Source organism: Salmo salar, chromosome ssa01, assembly GCF_905237065.1.
Source record: "Salmo salar chromosome ssa01, Ssal_v3.1, whole genome shotgun sequence".
NCBI lineage: Eukaryota > Metazoa > Chordata > Actinopteri > Salmoniformes > Salmonidae > Salmo > Salmo salar.
The window spans coordinates 13,396,411-13,407,840 of NC_059442.1; the positions used below are offsets into that span (position 1 = coordinate 13,396,411).

General features: G+C 41.9%; 1 protein-coding gene across 2 annotated transcripts; it reads left to right on the top strand.

Moving 5' to 3' along the window:
- The first annotated feature begins 200 nt into the window (after nt 1-200).
- mtfr1l (mitochondrial fission regulator 1-like) lies at nt 201-11,202 on the top strand. 2 transcript variants are annotated; one of them, XM_014129176.2, is made up of 8 exons: nt 201-320; nt 1,249-1,397; nt 1,615-1,722; nt 1,863-1,975; nt 2,206-2,417; nt 3,402-3,777; nt 6,833-6,983; nt 7,179-11,202. In XM_014129176.2, exons 2-7 carry the CDS (start codon nt 1,383-1,385, stop codon nt 6,954-6,956), a joined length of 948 nt encoding a protein of 315 aa, XP_013984651.1. In that variant the 5' UTR covers nt 201-320; nt 1,249-1,382; the 3' UTR covers nt 6,957-6,983; nt 7,179-11,202. The 2 variants fall into 2 exon arrangements, with proteins under 2 accessions (XP_013984651.1, XP_013984721.1); XM_014129246.2 differs by having other exon boundaries at nt 1,636-1,722.
- Nucleotides 11,203-11,430: the final 228 nt, after the last annotated feature.

The following is an 11,430-nucleotide window of genomic DNA, read 5'->3' on the forward strand; positions in this document are numbered from 1 at the left end:
AAAACTAGAGTGTCTTCCAGTTTAGGGAAATATTACCCTTATTTATAAGGGGGTCCGCAGCCATTCTGCAAAAAGCCTCGCACTTGCTTTTCCTGCCACACGAGGCACTATCATCACATTGCTTCGCTTGTTGATGCTCAAATTTTATTGGCTGGAGAAAAGGCATGTGTAATGATCCGACCAATCACATTATAGAATAGAGTGCTTTTTCCGGGCCTAGCAAAACGATAACATTGCTGAAGTCTGAAAGACGAAAAGGAGAACGTGTTAGTCGGAAAGAAAATAATTATTGAAATCTCTCAGACGTTGCATTAACAAATGTGAGTTGCATGCTTATAGTTTTCTTTATTTTGTGTTAAGATAACCGAAATATATGGTATAATTTCGATGTACGCTTGAGGGTCAATCAAAGGACCGGCTGAAGCTTGTTAGCTAGCAAGCTAACAGATAAACTGCGGCTAGCAACTGCGGTCAGCTAGCTAGTCAATTGATTGTGAACCGGTTAGCTAGTCAATTCATTATTAACCATTTGCTTTGCGTGATATGCTTGGTTTATACTTTTGGTGTTTGGAACTGTTGCTCTTTGAAAATCCACTCATGCCATTTGATCAGCCTCATTTACAGCAACATTAAAGGTCCAATGCAATACAGCCGTATTTATCTCGATGTCAAATAATTTCTGGGTAATAATTAAGTACCTTACTGTGATTGTTTTAAATTTAAAATGGTCAAAAAGAAACAAATAGCTTCTTAGCGAAGAGCAATTACTCAAGCAAGAATTGTGCTATGCCTGAGTGGGGAGGGGAAAACTAGCTGTTATTGTCAAAGAGGTTTGGAACTCTGTCAATTTGCTGATATATCAATAAGAAACAAACTCCATCCCACCACAACAGGCTGACAGGTGGTCTTTTCAAACAGTTTCTACACTAAAATGGCACGATCATCGTTTTCACAATTTCACAGTATTATTCCAACCTGTGTGAAAAAAAATATATCACGTTTTTGATTGCACTAAGCCTTTTAATATAATCCTCAACACACTTGAGGCAACTTCGTCTGCTAATTTCATAGCTACCGAGTTGGCTCGAAAAGGCTGGATGGCTAACATTAGCCATTCGTACTAGCAAGTCTTCTAACTTTATGTAGCTAGTTAAAGCCGTTTATATCTTTCAGCTGAATGTGTGGCCTGCTGTCGATAATCTACATAGTCCATTTTCAATTGTCAACATGTCTTTGTTTCCCTCACAGATGTTGGAAGACCTCAGTATCAGCAACTGAAGACTGTTTACGGCATGTCCTTTGTTTACTAAACACACATTAGCCAACTGAGCCCAGCGCTGATTAGGTGTCCTCTGCACATTGTATGAGCAAGATCATTCACCATGGAAACCGAAGCAGTAAGTTAGCTTGCTAGCCCTTTTTATAGATTAAAGCATGCATTCGGAAGTGTACTAACAAGAGTTTGTGGTAGCCTGGGTGCCAGTCTGTTTCTACCCTCCATCCCATTCATTGGCTTGACAATGACAGCAAAGCTGGCAAGAGCACACATCTGGGACCAGGCTAAGTTTGTGGTGTGTTGGAAAAACTAACAGCACGTTTCTTACCGCTATTCAGGAAGTTATTCCTATTTGGCAGAACAAGCCTCATGGGTCGACTCGCAGTGTGGTGAGGAGAATAGGCTCTATTGTACCCATGAAACCACCGCCCAGGGCATGTTTCCAGGTAAATATGGTCATTATCAAATTCAACACATGCAATATCATAAGTACACGGTATAGACAATGACTTTCTGTCAGAAGGCCGACCTTGTGGCCAAATTGCATTAAAGGTGCTAACAAAGGGAACCTGCACCTATTTACCAGGAACTCCCAGGTCTCCCTCCTCTGCGGCCCATGGATGGCCCCACGGTGCCCACACTGGCAGACATTGCCTGGATTGCAGCAGATGAGGAGTCTGAGACCTATGCCAGAGTGCGGTAAATATGTGCTTTTCTCACCCACAGTGCAGAGGAATGTGGCTGCTGAACTTGAGTATGTTCCTTCATTGAGTCCGCAAAAATGTCAGCTATCGTGGGGTCTCAATAATTGGCCTATTGGTTATGCTAGCGTTACTTATGACAAAGGACTCTCTGGTAGATGTGATAGAGGCTTTCACCTCCTGTTCTTTTAATGCAAACGTTTTCTTGTGGTCCATTTCTTTTCTCAGGAGCGATTCACGCCCTCTTAGACATGAGTGGCGACCCACGCCTCTCCTGGTTATGCACAGGAACTCCTCTGTGCCCAACTTCCGCCGCGACGTCAAGAAGGTGGAGACGCTGAGGAAGCCTGCGGTGACGGCCATGAACCGTACCACTTCCCTGCAGGATGAGCTGAGCAGACTCCGCTCCCAGATCGCCAAGATCGTAGCCACAGAATCTGGTAGGGAATTCACCAGTGAAAGGGGCTCTTTCGCTGGTAGATCTAGCTATCAGGGATCTACAGTGCGACCATTTTACTCGCGTATGTGCCTAAATATTTTGCTCTGCGACCTGGAGCACACATGCTCCTTGTAAAAATAGGTCAGCGTAGAGCCCTTCCTAAGTGCCTATTAGTGGAGGCTGGTGGGAGGGGCTATAGGAAGACTGGCTCATTGTATTAGCTGGAATTAAATTAATCGAATGCAGTCAATCATGTGGTTTACATATGTTTGATACCGCTCCATTTTTTTTCCATTCCAGCCATTACAATGAGCCTGTCCTCCTATCGCTCCTCCCGCTAGCTCCCTCTGGTGCCTATATACAGTATCTGATGCTTTGTCATTTATGCAGCAAGGGGATTGTCTTAGATTATCTTGGCTTTATGTGTTGCTTTTAACGTGTCATTATCTTCAGTATGGCTACCGCATGCAGTGATGTGTAATAATAAGAGCCTCCTGTAATATACAACCACGGATATTACCATGCGTATATTTTAGAAGACGTATGTGTCTTAATGGTCCTTGGGATTGTATGTCTTATGTCGTGGATGCATTAGCATATAGTCATTGTTGTAGAAATGATGAGGACAGTGTCACATGCTATAGCCATGCGCTGTTAGATGACACTGGAGTTCTTATCAGGCAGATAACCTGATTTTCCTAGACGAGCGTAGGGCTCGCCCTCTGAAAGTGATGGGCTTTGGGATTAAAACTGAAGGCACACTAACCTGCCTGCCCATGCCTCAGAAGCTCATCAGAGGACTCTGTATTTTAAATAGCCTGACCGTGTGACCCTAGTGCAGGAGATTAGTTGATTGCCAATCTGCATCCCTTTAAGGCTCCGTCTGTCCCAATTCTGAGGTTTATTTATGGGAAGAAAAAAAATATGGATCAACTCTGAAAAGTGTGATCACTAGCCTGTCTCTGCTCTGTTTGTACCTCTAAAGGCTCCAACCCCTTGACCCCCGACCTCCTGTCCCCCGACGACACCAGCATGAGCTTTTCCATGGCGCCCTTCGAGACGGCGCCCTACCAGCCCGCCGCCTCAGCCTCCTTCGTCATCAGCGACGTGACGGAAGAGGAAGAGGAGGAAGACGAGGAGGAGGATGTGGTGTCTGTGGTTTCGGAGCTTATGCCGGACCCAATGCCGCCCGCAAACATGTCTGCCTCCATGACGGCCTCGGCGACCTTTGACCTGGACCATCCCAGCATGGACTTCCGGGAGGCGGAGGAGGATACAGTGTCGCTGTCCAAGTCCACCAGCTTTGCTGACGTCATGGACATCCTGAAGGACATGAACCGCATGAAGATGAGCAAGGACAGGTAGGTTAACTAGTATGGGCTATGTGGGACGGTAGCGTCCCACCTGCGGGACACAGCCAGTGAAATAGCAGGGCGGCAAATTCAAAACAGCAAAAATCTCATAATTCTAATTTCTCAAACATACAACTTTTACACCATTTTAAAGATACACTTCTTAATCCAACCACGTTGTCCGATTTCAAAAAGGCTTTACGGCGAAAGCAAAACATTAGATTATGTTAGGACAGTGCCTAAAAAATAAAAGCCAGACAGCCATTTTCCAAGCAAGGACAGGCGTCACAAAAAAACAGAAATACAGCAAAAATTAAGCACTAACCTTTGATGTTCATCAGATGGCACTCATAGGACTTCATGTTACACAATACATGTATGTTTTGCTCGATAAAGTTCATATTTATATCCAAAAACCACATTTTACATTGGCCTGTAATGTTCAGAAATGCTTTTCCTCCGAAAACATCTGGTGAATGAGCACATCAATTTATAGAAATACTCATCATAAACGTTGATAAAATATTCAACTGTTATTCAAAGAATTATAGATAAACATCTCCTTAATGCAACTGCTGTGACAGATTTTAAAAAAGCTTCACGGGGAAAGCACACTTTGCAATAATCTGAGTACAGCATTCAAAAAACATCAGGCAATACAGATACCCGCCATTTTGGAGTCATCTAAAATCATAAATAGCATTATAAATATTCACTTACCTTTGATCTTCATCAGAATGCACTCCTAGGAATCCCAGGTCCACAATAAATGTTGTTCTGTTCGATAAAGTCCATTTATGTTCTCTTTGTTAGCGTGTTCAGTAAGCTACTCCAATTGTAGGAAGCGCGCTGAAAATTTCACCACGAAAAGTCAAATGAAGTTCTATTTACGTTCGTAGAAACATGTCAAACGATGTATAGCATCAATCTTTAGGGCCTTTTTAACATAAAAGTTCAATAATATTCCAACCGGACGATTCAAATGTCTTCAAAAATGTAATGGAACACAAGCTACCGCTCACGTGAATGCGCACAATTGAGGCCATGTCATTCTCTCGGTTATCAGACTCCAGGAGGTCTTGTTCGCTCTCTGTTCACTGCAAAAGCCTGAAACAACGTTCTAAAGACCGTTGACATCTAGTGGAAGCCTTAGGAAGTGCAAAATGAACCCTAAGTCACTGTATACTGAATAGGCCCAGTCTTGAAAAACTACAAACCACTTCCTGGTTGATTTATTTATTTTTTCTCAGGTTTTTGCCCGCCATATGAGTGCTGTTATACTCACAGACATCATTCAAACAGTTTTAGAAACGTCAGTGTTTTCTATCCAAATCTACTAATAATATGCATATCCTATGTTCTGAGCCCGAGTAGTAGGCAGTTTAATTTGGGCACGTCATTCATCCGAATTTCCAAATACTGCCCCCTGTCACTAAAAAGTTAAAGGGCGAGTCAGGATACGGAAGAAAATGGCTTCCTCTCATGTCTCTTAGTACACACACACAGTGTAAATACCATGTCAGCAGAAGGTGTATGATAATGCATTAGCTGGAAACACAAGGACAGCTGGTCGTTGTCCCGTTTTCCACAGATAGGAAAAAAGCAAGAGGAATCAATTAGGTCAAGGATGGGCAACTTTGATGGGTGGGGTCACAAAAAATCTGAACTCATTATGAGGGGCCACAGTGGTTTGCCGGTCTGCATTCCCACATTCATACCCACTAGTAATGGGGGACGAAATCAATAGTTACATATCGCAATATTATTTTGGGACTATCATACCGATATTTGACTCCGAATTTTTTTGCTACTGTAAGTAACGTTAGATTGTGCTACTCGGCTGTATCTGCGCCAAAACTCCGGTATTTTTCATCCTATAGCTTGTGACTCCTTTTCTTATGCTCTCTTGTCTCTCTGCAGCAGACATATAGTGAGCCATATGTTTGGAAAATCAAATCACAAAATCACAATGCATATAGAATCGTGAGAATTGCATAACATCATATCAGTACTTAAGTGTATACAGTAACCAAAAAAGTGTTAAACAAATCAAAATATATTTTAGATTCTTCAAAGTAGCCACCCTTTGCCTTGATGACAGCTTTGCACACTCTTGGCATTCCCTCAACCAGCTTCATGAGGTAGTCACCTGGAATGAATTTCAATTAACAGGTGTGCCTTCTTAAAATGCGTTTGAGCCAATCAGTTGTGTTGTGATAACATAGGGGTGGTATACAGAAGATAGCCCTATTGGGTAAAAGACCAAGTTCATATTATGGCAAGAACAGCTCAAATAAGCAAAGAGAAATGACAGTCCATCATTACTTTAAGACATGAAGGTCAGTCAACCTGTAACATTTCAAGAACATTGAAAGTTTCTTCAAGTAAAGTCGCAAAAACCATCAAGCGCTATGATGAAACTGGCTCTCATGAGGACCGCCAAAGTAAAGGACACAAAAAATGGACACAAATATGAAAGGACACATATGAAGAAGAGACTTCAAAATGAGCAAAAGACATTACACCGGTGGAAACCTGTCCTTTGGTCTGAGGAGTCCAAGTTTGAGATTTTTGTTTCCAACCGCCGTGTCTTTGTGAGACGCAGAGTAGGTGAATGGATGATCTCTGCATGTGTGGTTCCCACCGTGAAGCATGGAGGATGTGGTGTGATGGTGTAGGGGTGCTTTGCTGGTGACACTGTCAGTGATGTATTTAGAATTCAAGGCACACTTAACCAGCATGGCTACCACAGCATTCTGCAGCGATATGCCATCCCATCTGGTTTGCACTTAGTGGGACTATCATTGATTCCATATGTGTTTTTTCAAAGTTTTGATGTCTTCACTATTATTCTACAATGTAGAAAATAGTACAAATAAAATGCCTGGGATGAGTAGGTGTGTCTAAACTTTTGACAGGTACTAATATATTTAATCCCGTTTCTGAAAATCTGTGGGGCTACAAACAGGGAGGCCTTGGCCGCCAGTTGCCATTGCTGAATTAGGTCATGGATTTCAGTTTGTCTTTGTACCAGACCATGCTCTTAATGTGTGTGTCCATGCAGGTGCAACAGAGGCTGCACCTCCCTGATGGGGGAGTCGGACTCCGCCTCGCTGATCTCCGAGGCCTTGAGGAAGAAGTTTACCCTGAAGGATGAAGACATCAGGGGGATGAAGAAACACAACTAGAGCCCCCGTAGTCCTCCACCTCCCCACGTAAGTCAGGCCACACAGAAAGTAGTCCCTCTCCACAGACATTCAGGCTTGCAAGATTAGACAGAAACATCTATCAAGCTTTATTTTGAAAATGTTCAATTGCCAGTGGACTTTCCAATGTGTGTTGCATAACAGCATTTTACTCTTGGTTCACAGAGGATATTGTCTCATTGCGTCTCTCTCTTCTGTTGCCAGGCCTGTGCCTGACGACCCAGTCCCGTGGAGACCCGGGTGCACCTCATCAACCGTGGCAACGGTTAAACCAGATGTCTGGAAAAACAAACCACCACCTCCCAGCAGGCCCAGTCAGTCTGAACCCAACCAAATCTAAACCATACCCTTGCTATTAAAAATATTGCCTAGTCAGACCATGGTAGCAGCTGGCTGATAGGCACTATTAGATGGGTGCTGTTTGACGTAGCACAGAGAATTTTTGAGCAACCTTAACCTGTCGATTCTTCCTCAATTCCAGACTTGGAAGACAACTAATGTCTTCTAAAAGTCAATGTCTAGTTTCAGGGGGTTTGAATTTAGAAAAATCAATTGTCTGCCACCCATTAACAATGATTAAAAAGAAAAGTCAAAAGGTTTGACAGCAGTACCGTATAAAATGCAAGTCAGTTCGGAACAGGTTTTTGATGTCCCAATACCTTGGCATCGAGTCTATGAACTGACATATAAAACAATAATTTATCAATCTGTTAATTTTAATTTAAGCTATTATATAAAATACTTACTACAAAAAGAATGCTCAATATATGGGGTATTGGACAGTCAGCCTTGTGCACACTCTGCCACAAGGAAACAGAATCAATAGAACAGTCAGCCTTCTGCAGACTCTGCCACGAGGAAATATAATCAATTTAACGTTTTCTGGTACTGTCCATCGTTGGCTCGCTTTTGGAGTCAGGTCCAGGAATGGTTGTTATGTCATATCAGGGTTCAGATGGACAGGCCGACTATTGTTATGGCATCGGAACAACCACGATCAGTCAATGGGGAAATATCATTGTAGTCTTGGGTAAAGTATTTCTTTTCAGGGCAATATCGGTAGAAATGTTACAAATAGGGAGGTTCAGGAACCTCGTAAGACATCACAGTAAAATGGAGGTATGTATTGCAAAAGGAAATTGCTAAATGGCGTTATATTGGGAAAGATGGGTTTATCTGAGGACATGGGAGGGCTGGAGTTAAGATCGGGAAGGAAATGTGAATTGGCTGCTGTGGGTGAAAATCCAGCACTTGAAGTAAGACTAAATTAGAAATATAATTGTATAGTTATTTAATGACAGGTACCGTAGATGTGAGCGAAACAGCTGTAAATAGCAGAAGTATTGTAGTCTGTTAGTTTACTCCAATCAGAGTAGGGAAATGAATAAATAAGGAGATTGCAAATGATGCAGACAATTTCATGGATAGAACCTACAATCTATCTGCAATATTAAAGCTGATCTACCCCCCCCCAATAAAGAAATGGAATTGTTTTGCTCCATGAGGTAATCCAACAATGTGTACACCACCATCGTGCTCATCTTCTCTCATTGATTAAGTCAGGTGGGTGTCCACCCTGTAGTGCCGCATGTCATGATGAAACTCACTTGACTTTGAAATAGTCAAGATGGTGGCGTACACATTGTTGGATTACTTCATAGATCAAAAAATGTATAACAGCATATTCTAAATTCAAACAAACCGCCTGCAACTAGATATGGATGTTTTAAAATACATTTGGTCTTCCAAGTCAGGAATGGAGGAAATCTCGCAAAGTGAACGTTGGTTGAAAATTCTGTGCTATGCTAAATGGTACCTAACCTGTAACGGCTGATGGAGCATCACATTAGCCATTACAATATGCTAGCTAAACCACACCCCTCCTGTTATTCAATCAACACTCTGTTTACACTCACTGTCTGCTCCCAGACACCTCCCAAAAAGGTAGAGCCCTTATCCCATTGCTTCAGGAGCAACGTAATTTTGTGGGCACTGTATAACATGCCCTACAGATTCACCTACTTTGATGGCTCTCGCTAATCACCAGACTGACTCCAGTGCTGCCCAGTCTTCTTTTTATGTACAGGCTGGGGTTTCTCTAGGATATAGTACCTGTCCTAGTACCACGAGAGAAACCATTTCCCCCTTCTTTTTGTTGTTGTTGACAAGCTTAGACTTTGAACAGAAGAGTTGTGGATGGATGCATTTGTTGGAGTGGGATTATTTTTTTCTCATTTGTATAGTTGTGATAATACATACTTGAAGTTGTATGTACAAGTAAGACTGCGGAGAGTAACGGATTACTACAAAACACTTAATTCTCTGTTAATTTACAGCTAAAAAAGCTCACGTTTTTCAGTGTATAGTTGCATTAGAAATACAATATTGACTTTGCGGTCATAGTCAATGTGTACAACACAGGTTTATTTATTTGCTGTCTTCAGGACCTACTCATTAACCCATTGCATCAATACGAGAAAATGTTATTGCTGGCCTTGGGGTAATGAATCTCAGAATTTAGCTTGATTGATGGCCCCTTGGTTTAACATGATACAGATAAATAAATCCCAATTAAAATCAGTGGACGGCCATGGCTAAATATGAATGATATGTGTTTGATGTGTAGTCTTCGGACTTGTGATACAAGGAAAGCTTGGAAGACTTATAAATCTACCGTAAAATGTGAATGAAAGTTTTCTCTTTCCTTGTGTGATGTTGAGCTATATCTGCCTGTTAAGACACCAGAGAACAACTGTACAGGTTTTTTTAATGTAGATACAAAATGTCAGATTGCCCTGTGGTGTAGAATGCGTGGCTCTTGGGAATGTGACAATGTGCATGTTTGCTGTCACGATACACTAAAAGAGATGAGTATGAGTGACTCTTGTCTTTTTGAAAATGATCTCCTGTTGACGCCTTATAACAAAACCTATTGCCTCTTCCAATATGGCAGTTATTTTTATTTATTGGTTGGTGTGCCGTAACTTTCCACAGTTTGTCGTTTTCCTCAGTTTGCCCCACCTCTTGAGCCCTTAAACTTTTACGCAACCACCCATAGACACATTGTATCTGTCCCATTATGGCGTCTGTGAGAGCACCGGCAGCGCCATTGAGGCCATCTCCATTTTGAGGTAGTCAGGTTTGTCATTCTACTTCTATGAGTTGGCAAACAAACTGAAAGGGTGCGCACTGCCACCTAGAGTGTGTTTGAACAGGTATAAAGACTAGGTTTGTCGATTTACTGCCACCTGCAGTTATGGAATGTTTGCTCACTAGTATAATTCATTGGCTGATCCCTCCTGGTGACCTGGATTCAATTATGTGATCCTTCCTTAAGCCATAGGAATCCCTACCCAGTTTACTACTTTAAAATGGTGGGAGCCCTCAATGGCAATGTCCATGAAAAAACGTGTTTTATCCGTCTAGAGACCTCTATCAATCTCTTTGTCAACAACCACACTTGACATTTCCTTACATCAAGTGACTGACTTGACTACTTCGGGAGCCAATCATGTGTCATTTCTTCTCCTTTATCATGAAACCCCTCCCCCTCACAGAAGAAATGCTTCTCCACTCATTTTGAGTTCTTATCATATCAGGATAAGATAATTATATTACTGTACCCTTTGTTGAGATGTGTGAATACCAACTTGCGTCTAGGCAGTGGAACTGTAGTTTAGTTTGCAGTGAAAGCGAGGTCCCACAAAGTTATCTATGGGGTGAAATAAGGACGTGCCCAGCTGTGTGTTAAGGTCTGTATCTCGTCTGTTTTTTTTTCTTCAGTGTCTGGCTCTTAGGTCTTTAACCAATATTCCCATTTTAAGTGTGCAAAATCGAGAGAAGCAAAGCTTTGAGCTGAGCATTTCACAAAGTATGTTTCAGATTTATTTTACATTTAAGGTTTGGCATTACCCATGTGGTCAAGAGTCTGTCTTTACAGGCGTTTTGTGAACCCCACAGGGAACGGAACCAGGGCAGTTATTACCATTCTTGGTGCACCGGCGTTCCTATTGATAGAAAGGGATCTTTACTGAACATTTCAATCGCCAGCTTTGTTTTTTATTCTCCTTTGCCTCCATTTTTGTTTTGGATAACTATTGACCATGCCACATAATGGTCTCTGATAATATGCCCGCCATACTTGTCCGTTTTATTCTGCCAAATGGAAGAAAGAGCTCTTTGTCTGTCTTGTTTTGAAACGTAAATAAAGATGGGCTGATGTTTTAAACTCCAGACTCATTCTTTATCATCCCCTTTGATAGTTGACCATTGTTCAACAACTCTTGTTGCCGACTTTAACAATGTTGTACTATATATCCATACAAGCTGTCATTGCTATAAATAGTGTGGACAGTTGGTTGATGGTATGGTTGGATGTATTTTGATTGTAAACACAGAACAGGCCAAAATGGCCACCTTTGGTATAGTTGTGCATTCCCATATACAGTGAGCACTG